Raw genomic sequence first — 23756 nt, forward strand, 5'->3', positions numbered from 1 at the left:
TGCCATCATGAAAGGACAATGGAGCAGGCTTGGCTTCAAATTCCACGAGCATCGATGAGTGTTTCAAATTGTATGGTAGGCACTGAGTGGTTAAAGCTAATTTTTGCCGGTTGTTCAGGGACAAGAGGCGAACCAGCGCTGCCCTCAGAGTCATGCATTGTGCAGCAAGTAGTGCTGTCCATCAGGCTCATCCCAAACCACCAAAATTAATAAAGACATATTTATTTAAATCAGGCTAATGCTTTCATTCACTGGCAGCCATTTTCAGCACTGCAGATGCTATAATCACTAAAAGGGGTCACCACACCACTGTACTGCATATTCAGAAAGAGTCAGTGAATGAAATTACAGCATCTGGTAATAATTTTTACCTGTATTTTTTTTGTGTACAGTATATTTATTGAGCACAAACAGTGTTGTAAAAGCAGGCCCATATGCTGTATTGCAAGAGCGAGATAGTCTATTTAAAAATGTAACACTGTTAATAGCTGTCTGACTTCTTACTTGTGTAAATTTGCCGTATTCCTTGTCTTTGCCTTCAGACTGTTTGAAGTGACCTTAAACGTACCACATTTTGTTTCTCTCCAACGGGTATCCTCTGGCTCACACAGCTAACATATCTGTACTCTCTCCTTTCGAAAAAAAAAACAATGGAATTTCATCATGCTCTGATCGAAGATGGCATTTAGCTTGACCATCAGAGAAACAGCTCCCTGTTCGGTCTTTATGCCATTCTTAGAGAAAGCCAACTGTTCTGGAGACTGCTGGACCAGTGCAGTCCAAAAAAGAATCTTCCGGGATAACAGGCAACTGTAGATGGAAAGCAAATAGCCAGTGCTCCCAGACAGAATGTGTTAGATATGGAGCTGGATAAAATTTCATATTCCAAACTCAGTTCCGTATGTGCACCCATGGACCCTTGATGTATTTGCCAAAAACACCCTCCAGTCACAGACATTGAAAAACACTTTCAAGCAATTTCACACCTTGCATTCATACAGGCTCATAAGTAGTGATGAAACTCAAGTAACATACTTCTTAAAGGTACAATGTTAATTCCGCTTCAACTGGAAAACACAACCTTCCAATACTAGGTCCTTAATCAGCATGATGGCTCTAAGTGGAAAACTATTTAAGTAAAGCGTTTGTTGGCAGTTCAGTAATGAGTTATAAAAACCACATGGGCTTTTTGATCTTTTGTCTGGAGCTGTCATTACCATAAACTGTGGAAATTGACATTTTCCAGTGCATTTGCACTTTGAAATGTTAAAGTGCGGCAGCAGCAATGCTGCAGTTAATGTCGTTGGGAGTTTTCACTTGTCCTCCTCCACAATCCGTCTTAGCCCTCTCTCAATTTTGCTAGTAAAAATGGATGGGAATTTATGCCTTGACGAAACAAACAAAAAAACACCAGCAGAACAATACTTTAAGAGCGCTTCAGTCAGCATCTCTAAGAAGCAACACAATTCTTGACAGTCTTAAGACTCAACTGACATGACTTTAGAGCATTTGAGCTCACATGTTAAGAAATGTGTTTGTTTTATTTGAGCACACAGAAAAAGAAAACGTTGCTGACTCCATTTTAACAGTAGAAACAAAAAAAGAACACGAAACCTCTTGGTAGAGTTTAAGTTGCTCATCTCCAGCCCTTGATTAGTGTCTGTTTGTTTGTTTGTCTGACCTGTTTTTTTCACAGCTGTTCCTCATTTCCTTAGCCGGTGCCTCAGGAGGCGTGCCAACGTGTCCTAATACACGTTTGCTGGGAGGTTCTTGGTGCTAATGGACTCTTATGAAAGCTGCCTCTAATGAAACACTCTCATCAAATTTAACCGAGCTGAGCGCCGGGCCCTCAATTATTAAATAAGGCCTAAAATAAAAAATAATAAAGGAAAGCTCTCTCAGCCTCCAAGAAAAACTCGGGAAGTGGATGGGTTGGGCTTTCCCCTTCATTTTGATGTTGTTTTTGCGTCCCTAAACGATGAAAGGGAATGAGATCTGTGTCACTCTCTAGCAAGGCACAGATGTGTACAATTGTTCTCGTGTTCCCAATGAGCTCATACAAGTTCCCTTTTTTTGCATGCTTGCAACAACTTGAGCTGGAGGACAGGCATCTCTTTCAAATAACCAGGTCACGGCACCATGAAAACCAAGCCCTTCAGCAATCTCCCTGCTGGAAACCCCTGGATGAGCGATATGACTGGTAACGATCAGCCTTTGCCTTAATGTCGAAAAGAAACATTATTAGTGGACTTGCATTTTGTATGAGTGTTAGAGCTGCAAAGGTGGCAACTCATATTTGCAGCTCACATTTTTCTAAAGGTTGTGCACAAGGTGTCCTCATCATTCGCTAATGTCCCCTCACTTCTGCCACCCAAGGCAAGAGCTCATGCAAAAGCAATTATTTTGGGCAAGGCTTGAAAAGACGCTATTCAGCAATACCGGCTTGAAAATGGAGCCAGGGAACTTGTCATGAGCCAGAGCCCTCCAACAGCAGGGAATTTACATGGAGAAACAAGTCATTTTAATTAATAGCTTCAAGGATAAACGTACTTTACTAATTGATCCAAAACCAACTTGCTGAAGTAAGTTGGAGTGTGAAAGAACACCAACAAAAATTGCCAAGCCAACATAAATTTTCCATTATAGCCTTCAGAGTGTTTAAAATATCATTGACTGAGACTACATGACAAAAATGTCTAATGATCTTTTACTTCTAATAGTCATTCAAGCAAAACTGCAATGGTCTGACAAAGTAAGCAAATCCCTGTGCATTTAAGTATGCACTTTATGCCATTTAATACCATTTTTAATGACTGTAAATGGTGTAGGTTTCCTTAGTCAAAGTCAATACTGTTATCTCCCTCCTATACTGCAGGCCTATAATAATGTTTTTTTACATTAGTCAAACCAGGCAGCAAAGGCTTTTTTGTGCTTTTAATGACATGGGATGAATAAACAGGTTATTTTGGTATGTTTTTCTCTTACTTAAAAACCCCCTTTGAAATCTTCACCAGGTGTGCTTTCACTGAAAAAAATAACTTCAGACACACGAAGTAGAGGCAAATGCATTGCCAGAGATCAAACATTCATTGCCAAATAATATCAATGATTATTACAATGTTTGCAGAAATATTCAAGGGATCCTGTTAAGGACATATACAAGAATAGTTAAACTACTGTTTCAATGTTCAAAATGCCCTATAGCATAAAACATAACAATCCCTTACAGTCCCTAATACTCATTCTATTCAAAGTCATGTAAGGGTGGACTCCTTATTTATTACAACATCAGGTGTGCAATAAGCCACCTGCAGCACAGCAGCAGTTTCTAACTCAGTTACATATTCATTTAATTATAAGGTATTTTAGGTATGTTATTGTGGCTGCTACACTATGATTTTGAAGTGACCCAATAACAACTGCAGGTAAGAATAGATGGTTAAATTGATTCTCAGTTTTGGCTGGGATTTGCATGCATTGGCTTTAAAGTACATTTTGTTTTGGCTCTCACACCGCAAATGTCCTTGAGTGTTTGTGTCTCAGATCCTGCTATTAGTCACACCAAAAGCAGCAGATTATGGAGTCACAGTGATAAATCTACAGGTGAGCCGCACCTGTCGAATGTGACAAAAAACAAGCAGGCTGTTTGGCTGCTGGCAATGGCGTTGTGTATGAGTATGCCCAAACACTGTACAGCACCATAACAGCTGGATACTGTTGAGGTTGTCAGGATCACTTCCCCGACTTATACATATAGACAAATACGCACTCCCCGAGCTGTGTTGTGTGAGCCCCATGACGGGTGAACCCTCTTCACAACTTCTTCACATTCACACAGCTCAACAGCTCACATCACTGTATTTACAAAAAAACAGCCAAAGGGCAATAACTGCAGATGTTTACTGTGATTTGTGGCCATTGCTGAAGACTAAATTGTTCATGCTAGATATGTTCAATGATTCATCTAAATTTGTATTAATGACATGAGATGAATAAACTGGTTATTTTGGACATATACAAGAATATAAGGACATTTACAATAATTTGTATAAACTTTTAATTAACACATGATGAATTTTTGTACTACTGTTCCATGGTTCATTTCTACATTCTAACTTGTTCTTTTGTGTAGTTTTGTGTCATTGTACTAAAAATATAATTTGTAAAATCCATAGCTATGCTAGTAATGAGTTCAATATCCCAGCTTAACATTAATATGTATTTTTTTGCTTTTTGTAATGCACATTATTTGTACTGTTTACATGGATAACACACTTCAATATAAATTTAAATTAATTTACAACCCAAGGCCTGATATGTTGCATTATGCTAATTTTATTATTATTGCCAGAGTGTTTAGTGTAGCAATTACAGCTCATTGTATTGTGCTCCTTTTTGTTTCCAGATCCACCCATACAATTCCAAAAGCATTCTGGCACATATAAACCTACAGCATACATGAACAACCGAGAGAAGACGATGTTAAAATCAGAGCCACAATATCTGGAATTATCTTGATCTGATCGCTACTGAAACATGGACTTCTTCCCAAAGCAATCCTACATGAGTGGTGAAAAATTAAATTGCTGTAGGGTCGATGAGTCTACTGATGGACTAAACATGGCACAAGCCAAGGCATGTGCTGGGTTTAGAGCAAGCCAGCGTGTGTGTCCACTAGCCAAACAGCTGCTGTGTGTCCACTGAGCTATGGCCAGCAAAGTGATAAACAAACATGAAAGCATGCACAGCGGAGAAAAAAACATGAAAAATGACTAAAAATGTGTTTTTGTAAGAAAAATAAAACCAAAAATTGCAGTGCAGAGTGCTCGAAGGAGACATAGGCATCACTGGCTTTTGAAAAACCATTTTCTAATTTGTAACAGCTCGTTCTCAGATGTAATTTGATCACTTGAGTTCAACAAACTCATAACAATAAAATACAGAGCAAAAGCTCAAGTGAAGGATCAGACCCAATGGTGCCTGGTTTTGCAGGTTGGTCCTTGAAAAGCATTCCTGATTAAAGATTCACCTCTAACTTCTAGATCTGGAAACGGATCATACCTCACATTCCCTGGACCCGGAGATAGTGCACGTGCACCCCGGGGTCCCGTTGATCAGCATGTCCAAGGCTTCGGGATGCGTGGGATCATACGTCATGTAGTACTCCTGCAGTTGGGATCCCAGGCCTTGTTCTGGCTCCCGTGCCTTTTTGCGGCGCTTGTGACCCAGCGAATGCTGCTGCAGCTGCCTCACGCTGCCAGGATAGCGCTTCCATGAGACATAGATCACCAGTAGGATGAGGCATACAGACAAGAAGAGGGCCACACCTCCCACCACCACCTTGTGTAGGGACATATGCTCCAGCTGCAGGTCTGTGGTGGAGGATGAGCTGTCTGAGGGGGATGGGGTACTGTCAATGGAGTCCAGGGGGTCTCTCCCTACCAATATGGGGAGTGTTGGCTGAGGAAAGAGCCATGGTCGGGGAGACGGGGATGGAGCTTGTACAGTAGATGGGGGAGGTGGAGGGCTTGTATCAACTTCGGTCAGGGCAGAAGTTGGCATCTGGAAAATGGTTTCTTCAGTTGAACTCTCTTCGCATTCTGTGAAGTTTCTCATGGCTTCCATCACCTTCTCACCCTGGAGTGCTTTGGGGCTGCTGCAGATCATCGTAGTATCCTTGCTACCCCTGAAGTTCCGTAGCCAGGCCACCAGGGGGCAAAGGCCAGGGCCACAATCCCACACGTTCCCCGCCAAGCTGATGGCAGTCAGGGAAATCCAGGCCTCTACAGTTTCCCGGGAGATGTTGCTGAGCTTATTTGACTCAAGGTTTAGTATCTGCAGGTTGGGCAAGCACTGGAAGACAGCCGGGTCCAGGACCTGGATCTCGTTCCCTGAAAGATCCAGCTTCTGCAGAGTGTGCCAGGTCCAAGGGAGCCCCTGATTGACAACACGGATGCGGTTCCACTGCAGATAGAGAGCCCGAAGGTTGAGGAGTCGCGGAAAGAGGAAGAAGTTGATCCTGGAAAATTGGTTGTGCTCCAAGTGCAGCTCAGCCAGCTTGAGCAGCCCTAGGAAGGTGGTGCGGGTGAGGGCACGTATTCGGTTGTAGCCTAAGTCCAGAAACTCCAGGCTACGGCACTCCAAGAAGGCGCGAATGGGGACAGTGGTCAGGGCATTGGAGCGCAGGTGGAGGCTCTGCAACTTCCGTAGGCCCTGGAACTGCCCCGGCTGCAGCTCCTGCAGCTGGTTGTAGGACAAGTCCAGGTTGCGTAGGTTGGGTACGGCATGGAAGGTATCATTGTGAAGCTGCATGATCTTATTGGAGCTGAGAATGAGCTCCTTGAGCCGTCGAACCCCTTGAAAAGCACGGCCATCCACTGAGTCAATGTTATTGTGGTCCAGGTAGAGCCAGAGAAGCTGGCTGAGGTGGGCAAACTGGTAAGGAAGCAAAGCCTGGAGGCTGTTGTACCGCAATGATAAGCCCTGGCAACCAACCGAGATGTTCCCCGGCACGTCCTGAAGGGCAGCAGACTCACAGTAGACAATCTTCCCTTCACAGCGGCAGCTGAGTGGGCAGGCTTTCTCTGCTCTTCCCAAGAGAACCAGGGTAGACATTTGAAGAAGGAGACAGAGAAGTCTCCTGGCCTTACTCAAGGACCCTGCATGAACAGAAGAGGAGAGAGCATAGAGATCAGGAGGTACACAATGACAAAGAGATACTTCTATATTCTTGATATAAACTGGGCAGAACCCCTGTCTGCTAAAGGACAAAAAAGAAGTGAACAGAGTATGAAGATAAGGAAGTGAGTACTGGTAATGCAACAACCTGGCTGTTGCTGCTCAGAACATCCCCATCTTCTCACTTCTTCCAGCTCATTGTCCTTTCTGAATGGCAATGCCTTGCAGTGGTACAGTGAGAGACTGTGTGGTGGCATAAATGACAGTCATTTAGGTAATTCTATTTTTTCAGAATGGAGCCCAGCAATGTGTTCAGAGCAGCAACAATATGGGCAAAGATGTGTCAACACTGTTGGCTGCATGTTAATAACCTCCCCCTGAACACAGACATGGATAGACCTGGCTATTCTCCCCAAACATTACATCCCAATGTATTCAAAATTTCATGATCTGCATTATTCCTTTTTTTTTGGAAAAAAAGTTTTTTCTTCCTTATTATGTGCAAAAATACAATGTAGTCTTATCTTGGTTCTCATTCAGACATTCGGAGATGCGTAGGTGCCTAAATTTAAAGAATTATAATTTGGTGGTATGACTTTGTCAGAGGCCAATACAGAAGGAAGCTACTGTGTGCCACTGCCAGCGTGATGTAACTCTGGGATAAAAAGGGAACGAATATGAAAGTTCAGTCAGGATGAGTGACTTAATTTTACCCTGCCATTATCAATTATCAGCACCACAATGAATGGGACCTGTATTCAAAACCAATCTGGATGGTTGGACACCCTGTTGCTCTGTGAATTCATTTTGTTTCTATTGATTGGGCAGCACCCTTGGGGGGTGGGGGAGGCTATGGAAGGGCTATGCCTTCTATTCAGCATGGTTTGTACGGCTGGGGTCCAGACCATGAACCATTGATGTAAGACAGTTTACATTTACATTTACATTTACATTTATTTATTTAGCAGACGCTTTTCTCCAAAGCGACTTACAATGGATACTATTTAGTGTTACCAGCCCATACATCTAGTTTTGAAGAAGAATGGATACATAGATCTTAAACACTGCAACGCAGGGAGAGAAGAAGCACAAAAGCAGGTTGTGTAATATCACGTTTTCCAGTTCAGGGATAACAGGTAGCACTGTGGTTTAGAGTTGTACCCTTGCAATCTGAAGGTCTGCAGTTCATGTCCACTCCTGTTGTAGCACCCTTGAACCAGGTGCTCACCCAGAATTGATAGATTAGGAATACCCTGCTATATAAATAGGTAAATCCTTGTAAAGTTAATTTTCTAACATTGGAAGTCACTTTAAACAGAAAAGTCAAATAAATACGAGTTACTGTTATTATATAACAATAACATGTTTAAGGCTGTTGTTTCGGTTACAGATGTGCTGTCTCCACGCAGTGAAGGACTGTACAGCATGCCCTGTTAAAAGGCAATACACAGAAACATTAATTTCATAGAAAGGGCACTGTAGCTGGTTTTTATGAGCACATGGTGGTTTAGATCCCTGTACAGTGATTGCAGAATGTCTGGCTTTTTGAGTCACAGCCCTCCAGAGCCTCATCCTGGATCCAGCACATGGGGTGAATTATGAGTAGCTTATTTTATATTGTTTTTCTTCCTGCTTTACGGTGAATCTATTCAGTTTCTGTTAGTTACATACATAGGGGATAAAAAACACATGCACATAGATAGGACACAGGACACACACAAATGGGCATAGACATATACATATACAGACAGACATAACCATGTACTGACACACACTGTGCTAAATAATTTCCAGTGACAGCAAAATGTGTGAACTTTCAGTGCTGAAGGTGGTGAGAAGGGATAAGTGAAGAACACAGGAGGCAAAAGAGAACAGATGGAACAGATGGGGAACAGATGGGGAACAAACAGGGAACAGACTTGGAACTGGGAACAGATGGGGAAAAGACTGCAAACAAATGGGGAACAGACAGGGGACAGACTGGGATCAAACTGGGAACAGCAAAGGAATATACAGAAAAAAAGGAAACATATGAAATATGGAACAAACAGGTAACAGACAAGGAATTGTCAACAAACAGACTGGGAACAGATAAGGTATAGACTGGGAACAGACACGGAACAAATTGGGAACAAGCTGGGAGCAGCAAGGAAACAAACAGGAAACATGTATGCCACAAATTGGGATCAGATCAAGAACAGAGAGGAAACAGACAAGGATGAGACTGGTACAGACTGGGAAAATATATGGAATAGACAAGGAAGAGACAGAGAGGAGTTTGGGAACAGTCTTGGAAAAGACAGAAAATATAGGGGATAGGCAGGGAATAAATAGAGAAGACACAAAAAAAAAAACAGGGATTAGAAAAAGGACAGAGAACACAGGGAACATAGAAGCATCAGACTTAAAACAGATTGGGAGCGCAAAGAGAATGGGTAGGGAACAAACTGGGAACATACAGTGAAAAGGTAGGAATGGATTGGGAACAGACTGGAAATAAACCAAAAATAGACCTGGAACACATGGAGAGCAGTCTGGGAATGGATAGGGAAGCAACTGGGAACATATATGGAACATACGGTGGTCTATCCTAATCCCTGAGATTTCCAGATGCCATTGTAACACCCTCTGCCACATCAGCAGAGCACGGTAGAAGCATCACAGAGGGCATGCTGAGGACAGCAGAGATGGGAGACGGGATGGAGCTGTGCAGCAATACCCAGAACAGGGTAGAAAGTGGCACAGCATTTAAGGAGCTCAGCATGAGCTTTAAATTTTACATTTTTAGGTCACTTCTTATAAGCTTCTGCAAGTCCACATTTCTGGCATGTAAAAAACACATAGAATTCATGATGCAAAATGCAAAGCATTTTTTTCTCGTAAAAGACAACAGCTGCACATTGACGGACACACCAAGTCATCCATCGACACTAAGCAGCTGACATCAAACGAGATGCTTTTCACTGAGTTTCGAATGAGAAGGCAATATGCAAAAAAATATATAAGAAGCCGCTTTTGCTGAAATTTTAAATGTGATTGTAGTCTCATAATGTTGCGGCAGACCTTGGAGGCTTCATGGTGGCACTCTGAGAAGGTGGACACGTCAGAGCAATGCGTCTCACAGACCGGCCGCAGGCATCCACCGCCAACACCAGCAGATGTGATGCCCGGCTCCCAGGGTCTCCAAGTGGATGACTGGATTTGGCCATCGTACGCAGTCACACATCATCGTGCTGTATGGGCTATGCATGTGGTCGCACATGTGAAAAGCAGGTACAGTCACATGTTTTACCACATAAATTGCACTGAAAGAAAACTGATAAAAACACTGTTGCTCATACACCTGCTTCTCAGCTTACAAACACAACTTGGCCAGGAGGTCTGTTTGTAAACTCATAACTCCAAAGTCCTTTTTCCTCACAACCACACTCACACACTTTCTGAACCGCTTGCCCCATACGGGGTCACGGGGAACCGGAGCCTACCCGGCAACACAGGGCGTAAGGCCGGAGGGGGAGGGGACACACCCAGGACGGGACGCCAGTCCGTCGCAAGGCACCCCAAGCAGGACTTGAACCCCAGACCCACTAGAGATCAGGACCCGGTCCAACCCACTGTGCCACCACACCCCCACTCCTCACAACCAATAAAAGCTTAATTATACAGACATGCCTCAATTTATTTACATACAATGTTCTGCAGAAATCTTGTATTTAGCAATAATGAATATTTTTTATTTTAGTATTATATTACCTTTTAGCTATCAGAATGAAAACTAATTTAAAATGACTGAAAATAAGAACACCGTGACCCTGACCAGCAGAGCAGGAACAAGCTGTAAAAACTATGTAAGTGAATTGAACACAGACATTTCTGCACTCCTCTTGTGTTCGGTTGTCTTTACTGCCATCTAATTACTCAGAGGGTAAATACTTTAGATTTAAATTATATTTTTCCAAAGTGACTTATGACGTTAAGGTACTTACAATTATTTACGCATGTATACAGCTGGGTAATTTTTACTGGAGCAATTTAGAGTAAGTATCGTGCTCAAGGGTACTACAGCCAGAGGTGGGACTCAAACCTTTTGGTCTAATGCTAATAGCTCTAACCACTTCTTTACCAGCTGTCTCTACATACAATACAATTCACGTTCACTCTGCTACAGAAATTTTGGGAATCCGACAAATGAAGAAAATGCAATTTAAATAAATAAACTGAAAACGGTTTGCATTTTTGCTTAAATGTTCCTCAACTGTTAAAATGAGGTGTAAAAAAATCTGTGCTTCAACTGAATATTTAAAAGCAAGTCTGCACTATCTCCATACCTGAAGGTGTTACTATTTCATATTAATCATTTTTTATTTACCTCTGTATTAACCTGACATATTTCACCTATCTAAAATAGTAGCATGAAGTATAAAGCTACCTGCATCTGACAGTGTAACACAACTGTGTAAAATATGTTTCAGAAAAATCGGTGCCAAGTTTAGAATAAGGTCATTCTTTTCCACGTTTAATGCATTATTCCTCCACATTAAGCATTATCATTTTTCTAGTCCAACATGTCATTGTGTGCCAGAGAAAAGACCGGCCTGGTGAAGCTGCCCGAGCGCAGCACAATTATCATGCTCATGTTTTGAAGTTCCCACTAATAGGTTAACCTGAATGCTTTCCTGTGTGGAATCCCACAGAGGGTTTTATGAACGCTCCAATTGGGACTACAGTGAGCATAGATCGTTTTAATTAAACACTTGAAAAACAGAGAGGAAAAAAAAAAACGATAAAATCAGCTGGTGAGCTGGTTGATTTATGTAGTGCACAGTGAGCATCTGACTGGATTTAACACAGTGACTACTAGACAAGCAGTCACTTCATATTGTGAGATGGAATTCCAAACAATTCATCCTTTAAATCTGCTAAAGTGGGTCAATGTAAGATGTGGAAATATTCAATTATTAATTTTATACTGCAGCATACTTTAAAATTTAGACTATAAATACTGGAGCAAATAGGGCCCACACTGTTATTCTACACCCTTCACACACTGAACTCTATGCCTTTCACATGTTCTATACTCCAGACACATTGACCTCTATACATCTCACACTTTGACCTCTACACCTCTCACCACATTGATCTCTATACTTCCCTCACATTGACATCTGACATCAAAACCCCATACACCTTGACTTCCATACCCTTCACACACAAACTTTTATATTCTTCAAGCTGAAACCAGCATCCCTCATACACACCTTTATACACTGCACATACAGATCCTTGCATGCTTCTCACAAAAAAAAAAAAAAAAAAACATCTATTCTCTTTGCAAACAGTCAATGAAATAGTGAAATAATGATCACGACATCAATCTAATCCTAACCTTATGTGAGAAAAAAAATGATGTAAGAATGGCAGCAATATGACACATTTGCACAGGTTGTTGGTCCTCAAGTGGGGCTGGTCCATGGCAACATGAGCTCATGTTCCATATCTTATTTCTGCTCTAAGCAGGGGCATATTTTTATCTTAAAATTATGAGGATGACAATGCAGCCATACAAAAATGTAATTTTAATTACCTTTCAAAAATAATGATTATTTACTTATTTTTTAGAGACAACTGTTGAGTCTAAGTTTTAATGTGTTGGTGATTCATCAAACATAATGAACAGATCATTGTTTTTTATTGTGATAGTCCTTCATAGATTATCATATTCACGCATTTTTATTTGTTGTACATTTCTTTTTGTTGCCAAGACATTTCAATTAATTTTGAAACTGCATTTGACAGTGAGTGGGTACATTTCTGAACTTTTCAAAAAGTTCATTTGCAAAAGAGTTGGATGGTCACATGGATTGCCAATTAAGACCTGATCCTACATCCCAAGTTCCAATTATTTTACATTCCCTACAAGAGATGAACGGCATGAGCACATTTCACAGTGCTATAACTGCTAAATAATAATAAATACTGAATTCCAGAATCACAACTGCATGACTGCCGAGGCATAAAAGGCACATTAAATCTAAAGTGATGCAAATCAAAGCTTTTACTTGATTAGCATTAAATAAGAACATTTCCATACCTGCTTTTGATTGTCAACAGTTGATCAAAGGTTTGTTCACTATGAAGTGGCTATTTCCTTTGCACCGTGAGTCATCACCACTGAGCTGGAGGGGGTTAAGACGAAACCACAGTGGAAAGAAAGGTGTGAATCAGTCCAAGGACACACACTCACTATTCTCTCACACCAACTCTGTCACAGGCTTTTCCCCTCACCTGCTCATCATGATGTAAGGATGCAAAGAGATAACCAGAAAATGAAGATGGAAGCTGACATTTCAATATGTGTATCTATACACACACAATGTCTACAACCGCTTGTCCCGAGAGGTGCCTAGGCAAGCTGGAGCCTAACCCGGAAACACAGGGCACAAGGCTGAAGGGGGGGAACACTCTGGATGGGACACCAGTCAGCCACAAGGCACCCCAAGCAGGATTTGAGCCCCAGACCCACCACAGTACATACAGTGCCTGTTAAAAGTATTCAGCCCCTTGGACTCTATCACATTTTATTTTATTACAGCATAGAACCTTGGTACGTTCGACAGAATTTTTACCACTCATGAAGACAAAATAAAAAGTAAAATGTGAAAGTTAAAAAGAAAAAAAAAAAAACTGACATTCTGAGTAATATAAAATGGAGAATAATTGAATGCATAAGTATTCATCCCCTTTCCTTTGATATACTTAAATTACTTCTGAAGTAAGCAATGCTCTTCTACATCCTACATTATTACTTGACTGGAGTCCACCTGGGTGCAGCTGAGGTGTTTCCCATGATTTCAGAATAAATGTAGATTATTCATATGAATGAACTCAAAATGTGGAGTTTCCTTAGTGAAATAATGATAATGACATCAACAATCCATGAAATAAGGACCATATACAAACTTGTTAATAAAAACATAATGTGCTTATATTTTAATACTTTCTGTTCTGCACAAAGTGAGCGGCCTAGCTTTATTTAGAAATGTTTCGGTGCCAGTGGTCCATTATTTTGAAATGTTTTATTTCTTCATCAAGAAGGAGAATGAGATGTCTTTAGAGAAACTTGATATCATATTTCAAACTCTTGCACAGGCAATTTTTCTGATGAGTACAGAATGAATAGGCCATGTTTATGGCAATCTGTGTGTCGCATTGCCTGGATTTCCCGTCCATATGTTTGCTGATCTCATCCTGCTCTCCATCGGGTGTAAAACGCGTAGTATGCCATACGTGCAACACCTCAAGGGGTTTACGGAGCTGCTCATTGACATAAAACACACAAATGTGCTTACTAGCTAAAAATATTGTGCATTTAAACAGTATAATAGGGTGATTCAGTGAGTGGGAGTGCATGTGGCTTCTCACGTGTCCGGCTGGTGTGTTTGTGTGTGTTTCTCTGTGTGTGTGTGTGTGTGTGTGTGTGTATGTGTGTGTGTGTGTGTGCGCATGTGGGGGTGTTGGGGGGTCCTTCCTAGTTCTGAACAATTAATGGTCACAATGTGACCTTAACTGAGAGTTTTCGTACAGCAGTTGGCATCATCCGAACGGGGCCTTCGCTGGTGCCATTTAATAACAGTGCCTCTTATTACGCAGCGAATCTAAAAGAAGAGGAATGGACCCCGCATTGTACCGGCACGCCTCTCCTGATACATTACTCACACTGAAACATTTCAGATATATTGTATTTCCTTCATCAGCAGCAGACAGCTAGATGATGAACTCCCTTGATGCATTTAAAAATTACAAGCTTATATTCTGTCGAAAATATATGTTATACCACACGACAACAAATCGGCATTGTTTCAGTGATAGACAGAAGTTTACATAGGGTCCAAAAATATATATAACTGTGGATGTAAAGAAAAAACTATCATCATTGTCATCATCATCATCATCATCATCATCATCGCTACTGTCATCATTATCATCAACACATCACTAACACCATGATTATAATCATCACTTTTGTCATCATAACAATCACCAGCACAATCCTCATCAGCACCACCACCACAACCAACACTGTCGTCATCATCATCATCATCGTAATTGTCATCATCATCATTATCTTCACAACCATTACCATTATCATCATCACCATTATCATCCTCACCACCGTCATGATCACATCACCCTTACTTTCATCATAACCATTATCAACACCGCAGCATCACCTTTATCATAACCATAACCATCATCCTCATTATCAGCATCTCCATCATTATCACTGCCATCATGATCATCATCAATATCTTCACCAACACCTGAGTGATTAACATTTCCATTTACGGTACAAGAGCACTGTTCTTCTTGGACTTGAATGATTTGACTTTCTGTTCAGCTTAATCACTAAGCCCCTTGGAGGCTGAAAAGGCTGACAGTTGCTTCCACTTGTCAAAGCAGAGAATCTGTTATCTACAAGCCTTCCATGTGGTCAGGCTCATGACCACCATCAACGATGAAGTTCACTCCTGGAGCTATTGCCATCCTTCAGAACTGAGTTTGAACCTACCGATGTCAATTATGCCACACATCATACTGAGCCTGAAGTTCACCTTTAAGGCACAAGGAATCAAATGACTTTCTTCACATATGGCACTGCTTGATATGAGTATATTGGCAAAGTAGAACAGCAGCTTAAAACTACAATATGAGGTAATTACAGCAGAACTACCTCACCTTGCTGAAAAAAGGCATTACTTTACATGGAGCAAGTGTGGGGTTGAGAGGTCTGGTAATGTCAGTCCATAGGAGGTACCATGACAGCATTAACCACACCCAGTAGATCAGCATCAAAGTAGACATAGCATATGTTTAGAACTGTCACCATGCAATCCCTCTTCTGGGTTTAGTATCCATAAGCAAGGTACTTCCCCTAAACTGAGATGGTAAAAATTACTTTCTTGTATAAATAGTTCAATTAATTTTACACTGTTGCTTAGTGTACATAAAAATTTACATAATAATTTAAAATGCCTTCGAGAAAAGCATCAACGACACAAATATATCTTAATAAGGTGCTATTGTTATGACTGGAAAATCAGAGCAAGGATAACAAAGACAGGGTGGAAAAACAACCAAAGAGATTGTTCTGAATGAACCAATGAAGAGCTGGAAAACAGAGGGAGAGTGGACCCCCGCCTCAAAAACACACTTGTTCTGTGGGCACGTGGTGTCCCAGGGTTCCGATACCTGCCAAGCGAGGGAGGCTCTTGTAGGCTAAGTAAGCAAGGCAGGACAGGCCCATTGTATGGCCTTTGATTATAAGTGTAATTTCGGAGCTGGGAAAAGGGAGGCTTGCAGCAGGAATCCCTCGGTGCCATGATTCATTCCCAGCGGCATCTCCGCGGCCAGAGCGTGCACCGCCATCACTGTAGCAAAGCCCTGTTCTGCCCATGCCACGCAGCTTTTAGTTAATAGCTTCCGGCTAAACGTTCCAGCAGAGATTGCCCAAAGCATGTTTTCGCGTGCGCCGCACTTCATCCCATCGCGTGTAATTATTCGTATAAAAGGAAGCTGAACGGGATGGCCGAGAAAAAGATAAAGCCAGCAACATCTCACGCGGTATGGTTCATCGTGTAGTCATGGCGATGATGATGATGATGTTGAGTCAAAGCACCAGGCTGAATCATTACGGTGGAAACTCCTTTTCCTTGCTCCCTTTGAAGGTGGTGAAAACACCACCTTCTTTAGCAGAAGATCACATAGAACCCTCTTCTCTGATGAAAAGATGAAAAACAAAGCACTGGAAACTTTCTAATATCATGATGAACACTGATATGAGTGGAAAGAGGAAAATGGGATACATTTGATAAATATATTTATCATTTTTTTTCTGCCTTTTTTTAAAATCTAATGCAATTTAAAGTCAGATATATATACGTCACTATCCCTCAACACACACACATATACACACACACACACACACACACACACTGCCTGAAACCACTTGTCTTGAGTGGGATCACGGCGAACCGGAGTCTAACCCGGCAACACATGACGCAAGGCTAGAGGGGAAGGGGACATATCCAAGATGGGACGCCAGTCCACTGCAAGCCACCCCAAGCAGGACTCGAACCCCAGACCCTTGAAAAAGCAGGACCCGGCCAAGCTTGCTGCACCACCACGCCTCCCTGATGCCTCAACAGAAAGCTGTAAATTTTTGTTGAATTTATTTCCATGGCATAGTGGGTGCGGTGGCGCAGTGGGTTGGACCGCAGTCCTGCTCTCCGGTGGGTCTGGGGTTCAAGTCCCGCTTGGGGTGCCTTGCGGCGGACTGGCGTCCCGTCCTGGGTGTGTCCCCTTCCCCCTCCGGCCTTACGCCCTGTGTTGCCGGGTAGGCTCCGGTTCCCCGTGACCCCGTAAGGGACAAGCGGTTCTGAAAATGTGTGTGTGTGTGTGTGTATTTCCATGGCCCACTTTGCCATGGATATATTTGTTTTGTCTGATAAACAAACTTACAATAATGTATACTCATACAGTACTACAAAAAAATTAGAAATATTAAGAACATAATAATTCAGTTCACCTAAATCAAGCTGACGACACATTTTTACAAAATGGCCAATTATGGCCATTAAGCAGTTGGTCAACCAGCACTGGGTTTCAGCCATTGCCTTACAATATGAAGGCTGTTAGTTTGAATCCCACTGTTGTAAAATCCCTGATCAAGAGACTCACACCTGAACTGATTCGGTAAAAATTAACCTGCCGTATAAATGGTTAATAATCATTTTATAGTTGATTATCCAACACTGTATTGCATGTTGGATAAAGGAGTTAAATAAAAAGTAATGTTTTAGACCATCCCAACACTGGCTTTTGTGGTGCCTGTGCAGCCTACATGTTTCGCCCCTTAGATTCTTGCTTTCAGCTCATGGTACTTTGTGTCCTGCTCGTCCAGCTCTCTGTTCTCCACAACACTCTTTGTATTCTGTGCATCTCGATTTATGTTGTGCTCTTTGCGCTCTCTGTTCCACATTAAATTCTGTGCCATGTTTTCATAGAAAATCTGGTACTTTGGATTTTGCTGCAGTGTCTGCAAAGACGCCTTGCCAAAGTTTGTCATGTCATGTTTGGAGTGTGGGGAGAAACAAAACACGGGGGAAGTCTCTGGTAATTTATGAGAAAAAAAGGGTACACAAACAAGGAGACTATACATATAAATTTTGTAATTTTAAATTCAGCAGCATTAGCCTGTTGACACCAATTCATTATGCTTTCAGGAAGAAATGCTGACTCTGAAGCACATCTACAAAGCATTAGATGGTTGACACCAAGTCACAGGTGTCCAGGAGGAACCACTGACAGAACCACATCTAACACAGCTTCAGATGGTTGACACCAACTCACAAGGTAATCTGCAGAAACCAATGACACCAAAGAACAATCTGCAGAACTACAGATTGATGACTGTACATTAAAAAAACCACCAGAAGGAACAAACTTCAGAGCTTGAGATTTTTGACACCAAATCATAAGACTTCCAAGAAGGGCCACTGGCACTGAAGCACATCTTTTCAGCTTCAACTTGTGGACAATGAAAAGTGTGTCTCCAGAGGCCCCCAGATGGTTCTGAATGTTGATTTCTACATCTCTCAAAGTGTGCCTCAATATGATACAGATAAAAATTTGGTATGCCAATCATATGTTCTGGTAAGATCAGGAAACTCCTGTTGTCTAGAACAATAATCATTATATTTCAGCAGTACTGCAAGTTTATGCTAAATAAAAATCTGAAAATAATTTGATGCTGTCTCTGTAATGAGTGTAAAACTCCCTTTTGCCCTTGAAATGAAAATGTTTTCTTTTAAAGCTGAAACGGAGAAATCCAGATCTCCGTCAGCCTGACAACACACTTGCATTTCAGAGCTGCTGGAACTGCCTTTCTCACTCAAAGTTCAACATGTCAAGATATAAAACATGTACAGTTCTTTTTCAAACATAATTTTGGTGAAGCTGCAAAACTTTTTCCCAGGATGGATAATTTCTTCAGGAGCTTTTTTGTTTAACAACAAAATAGAACTAAGTCACGACACCACTATGAAAGTCAGTATATTGGTAATGATATATATTGAAAATACAGATACTGTAGGTGGGTAATAGTGCATGAAGGCAAAGGATAACCATGTTTGTTGGGTGAAGATTCATGAAGGTGACCCTATCTTACAAAATTTATTGGAATTGCAATGCATGTGGAATGTTAACTTTTCTGGTGGAATAAAGTAAAACACGAGTTGACCACATAGACCTTCTGCTGTGGGCCAGAGCAATGAAATATATTTCCTGCCAAACTTGCAATTAGTAATTAGTAATTAGCCTATGTTTGATGATTTCATCAAAAACAGATTTGTAGTTTAACAGAAACAAAAAGTAAACTTTTTCATAAATTTCTTTTGAGTAACAGAATGAATCCTATCGCAAAATGCTGTATCCTATCACACTGCCAGAATGAAGGTATCCCTGGAACTACACATCTAAAACACTGCTTCAATGTCCCAAAGAACATCCCATAAAGAACTTCATCCTGGACTTCAGGAGCAGGTCTGAATGGAAATATGATAATCACATCCAATGCCATCTTCAGCCTCTATTGACCATCCGGCAGTCTTTAAGGTCACTGCCCCGTGTCATTACTTTATCGATCAGGTTTCTAGGCCAAAGGGTTACACAGTGCATCTCTTGTACAACACCTGCATTAAAGGCTTGTTAAAATCATCCAGTGGGGTATTTCTCAAATGGAGGCATGCTAGTAATAATAATAATAATAACATTAATAATAATAATAATAATAATAATAATAATAATAATAATTTGGAGTCACATTAGTCCATTCCTTGGTTTCCTTCACATAACCTGAGAGTGTGAAGTAAGACTGACTGGGAATGGTCAGGAGAGTTACCTGTCTGGAGGGAGACGCCGCTTCCTTCACTTCTTATGAAAGACAATGCAGAAGCTGCTTACAAAATTATGTGCTTTGTGATATTAATTTATAATGTAAGGGGATATTTGATAGTTAACAAAGTTGAGTTTGCGCCGACCAAGCTGTTCTGGAGGTGGTGAACAAGTGTCACACTTCTGCCCGTGTGTCACAGCGCTGAAGTGACATGTCAGAGGGAGCAGGAGGAGCAATGAGATGGTGATTAATAATCAGGTTCCGTCCTAGGCACTGAGACACGTGTTCACAGAGAGATACTCTGTGTCACTGTGTTTTTGACATATCTTCCACTGAGAGATACCGTGTCTCATTGTGTTTCTGACACAGGTCCAGGTAGAGATACTGTTTTGCCGTGTTTCTGACACGTCTCAACAGAGAAATACCATGTTTCACTGTGTTTCTGACACATCCATGGAGAGATAGTGTGCATCACTGTTTCTGACACGTGTCCACGAAGAGATACCATTTTCGTGTTTTTGACGTGTATATGGAAAGATGCTGTTCATCACTGCCTTTCTGATAGGTGTCTGTGGAGATATATCATGTCTCACTATGTTTCTGACATGTACCCACTGAGAGATACTTTGTACTAATGTGTTTCTGACACATGTAAATGGAACATACTGTGTGTCACTGTGTTTCTGACATGTCTCCAGAGGAAGAGACCCTGTGTTGCTGTGTTTCTGACACGTCTACAAGGAGAAATACCAAATCTCACATGTCCACGCAGAGATATCGCATCTCACTGTGTTTCTCACAGATATCCACAAAGAGAGACCATGTTTCCTTGTGTTTCTGACACGTGAATACAGAAAGACACCGCATCTCACTGTGTTTCTGACACATGTCCACAAAGAGATACTGCATCTCACTGTGTTTCTGATACATCTCCAAAGAAAGATCATTTCTTACCAGTCCGCATCTCAGTAGTGTTTCTGGCATGTCTTCATGGAAAGATACCGTGTGTCACTGTATTTCTGACATGTGCCCACAGAGAGATACCCTGTGCAGGTATCTCCCGGATGTGTGGAGCACAGTTGCGTAAGAATGCCTCCATCCCACAGCAGCTCTCAGCCCACAGTATGTATTATTAGCACTCATTGACTCTGGGTGTTCGGGTTCGAACACAGGCTGTGATCCTCAAACAGAACATGACCCTGAGGTGCCCATCCATCGTCCAGCTGTGTCCTTTGCTTCTCTACTGTGCTCCAAACACACTGACCAACAGGCTCGGGATCGAACTGCTCCCGCTATCAGACACACTCCCAGTGCAGTGTCAAGCACCCCCACGCCCTACACTTTATTTTTACTTTTTTTCACGCGCATTGTAGGTCGTTAATGGCAAACTTCAGTCTTCACTAACTCCCTCCTTCTTCAAACTTCATATTCACGCAGCAACAGTTAACACGCGCACGCTCTGTTGTCATAGTTCTATGATATCACTACTGTCGAGAAACCAGTTGCGCCGACTAGAGTCACAAAGTGCACTTCAATAAAACGAGCGCTTGCCCCGTTATTCTTACCCATGTCCGCGTGCTCCGTCGCGCGCACAGACCCCTCACAGCGGCTGTCTGTCAGCGCTCCGGCTAGAGCGGCTCCCCCCTCCCCCGCGGCGCGGCGCGGCGCGCGGACCGGGCACCTGTCCTTCCTCGTGCCCGACCGACGGGGCGAAGCTGCTCCTGCTGGACCCGATCCTGGTCGGGATGACAGTCTTGGTCCTGATGCCGAGCCTGGTCTCGATCTCGGTCCTGGTGCTGATCCCGACGTTGATGCTGAAGGACGCTCCTCCTTACGCGCAGCTCCGTCCAGATGACCAGAAGAGCAGGTGAGGTTCTCCGCGATGTGCACACGGGAATCCTCCACTGGACCCGCAGCAGGGGTCTCCACTGTCCGCGCGGCAGCGCGAACGTGCAGGAGCGATCCGAAGTTCTCCAAACGCGCACGCGGCTGGTCCAGAAGCCCTCGCTCAGATGTGAGGCTCCACGGAGCGCGTGTGCGTCCTCCTCGTCCTCCTCATCCTCCACAGGGCGGAGGAGCCGTGCGCTCGTCCTGCTTCGGGACTGCGAGCGAAGAGAGCGTGCGAGCGAGCGAGCGTGCGTGCGATCGAGGGACCGAGCGAGTGCGCGCCCCCTGTGCGCGTGTGCGTGCTGCTCCGCGCGTGCCACGCCGTGCTGCGCGTTCTGCTGCGGGACCGCGGCGCTCCGCGTGCAGGTGGCTGAACGCGAGTTTGAGCGTGGCGACGAGACGCGCCGCAGGGATGCAACTCCAAGGGGGCGCGCCAGCACTGGAACGCGGTCGCTTCCAAGAAGTGCCCGCATGATCACGTTGCGCGGTCAGGCAGTCATCTTAAAGACGTGTTATTTATTGACGTTTCAGGTGTGATATACCACAAAACATATATGATATGTACCACCTAACATAAGTCATATGGATTACTTCCGTAACTGCGACGTACTCTACCAAACAGCATGTAATAAACTCACACACACACAAGCCGCTTGTCCCAAGCGAGGTCGCGGCAAGCTGAAGCCTAAGCCAGCAACACAGGGAGTATGGCTGGAGGGGGGACACACCCAGGACGGGACGCTAGTCCGTCGCAAGCAAGGCACCTCAAAGCAGGACTCGAACCTCAGACCCGCCAACAAGCAGAACCCAGCCCAGCCAGCTGCGCCACCGCACCCCCCGTGTAACAAACTACCTACTCATAATGGATCATAACCATTGCTCCTGTAACTCTCGTTATGACGGGGTCCAGTAACTATACTATTACTTGAGAATACGGGAAACAATGAACAACAGTGGTTTATTATGGGGGAAATAACTTTCCCTTAAAATTAATTAAAAATGCCATGTCATGTTGGCGCAGCCATCTGAATAGAACCTCCAACATGCCAAAATAAAAGGCATTTTTTTGCACGTCACAGGGATATTCTTTTGTATTCTTTGTAGCTAATTTTTAAACATTATACTTACATTCAGTCATTGTAGACAGCTTGTTCATTGCAAAGTTGTGGAGATGTGGCACACACACACATTTTCAGAACCGCTTGTCCCTTACGGGGTCACGGGGAACCGGAGCCTACCCGATAACACAGGGCGTAAGGCCGGAGGGGGAGGGGACACACCCAGGACGGGACGCCAGTCCGTCGCAAGGCACCCCAAGCGGGACTCGAACCCTAGCCCCACCGGAGAGCAGGACTGCGGTCCAACCCACTGCGCCACCGCACCCCCCGGAGATGTGGCATCTAACCAGTTTTTGATGGCAATTTGCCTTTTTCGGTGGCTACAGTGAAAGAGAGGAGTCCGACTACACTCACTAGAACTCAGCTTCTGGGTACCACGTGGGTAACGTAGAAGTTAATACTCTAGATTTAGTCACACTAGTGAGGGACAAAAACCATACGGGTTTTAGACACCAGGTGTGCATCTCTTTCCAAAAACACCCGATGCAAGTTGTTGTACCAGATAATAAGAATGTTGTATGACGAAGACCTTATATTTTCATAATCCACTCAGAATTTTTTTTTTTTTTATGGGAAACTTCCCTTTGCCTGACAACTTAACACAAAATAGATAACTGACATCACACATTCAGTCATTGTCCTCTCAGTCACCCAGTCCCTCTGTCATCAGCCTCTCAGGCATCACTTGTTGTTGTGAAGCAGAAGGTACGAGGACATGAGAAAAAGTATTCATGTAAAGCTGTACAGCAGCTGTAGAGATGTTGGTGCTGTGAGGGAAATACATAACTTTCTGTTAAAAGCTTTAGCTTTCAGTACAGAGAAAATAAACAAACAGGTATTAAAATGGCATTTAAGCAGTAGCAATGTTACATATATGTATATGCCTTAGATATTATATGCATATGATTTTAATATATACATTATGATTATACATGCATTAGTTGGGGGTGTGGTGGCACAGTGGGTTGGGCCGGGTCCTGCTCTCCGGTGGGTCTGGGGTTCGAGTCCTCCTTGGGGTGCCTTATGACGGACTGGCGTCCTGTCTTGGGTGTGTCCCCTCCAGCCCTATGCCCTGTGTTGCTGGGATGGGCTCTGGCTCCCTGCGACTCTGAATGGGACAA

At 42.9% G+C, this 23756-nt stretch overlaps 1 protein-coding gene across 2 annotated transcripts in view; it reads right to left on the reverse strand.

The window, feature by feature from the left end:
• lrrtm4l1 (leucine rich repeat transmembrane neuronal 4 like 1) overlaps positions 1–21703 on the reverse strand; it is a 31408-nt gene extending 9705 nt beyond the window's left edge. Inside the window, exons 1-2 of one of the 2 annotated variants that reach the window (XM_018734468.2) lie at positions 21196–21703; positions 5062–6659 (exon numbers count right to left, since the gene is read on the reverse strand). In XM_018734468.2, coding sequence (XP_018589984.1) covers positions 5062–6659; positions 21196–21199 — 1602 coding nt within the window. In that variant the 5' untranslated portion in view covers positions 21200–21703. Of the gene's footprint in view, positions 1–5055; positions 6660–21195 lie in introns of those variants that run through there. The other variant, XM_018734469.2, reaches the window with a different exon arrangement.
• Between the last annotated feature and the right edge of the window lie 2053 nt (positions 21704–23756).

Source organism: Scleropages formosus, chromosome 6, assembly GCF_900964775.1.
Source record: "Scleropages formosus chromosome 6, fSclFor1.1, whole genome shotgun sequence".
Classification (NCBI taxonomy): domain Eukaryota; kingdom Metazoa; phylum Chordata; class Actinopteri; order Osteoglossiformes; family Osteoglossidae; genus Scleropages; species Scleropages formosus.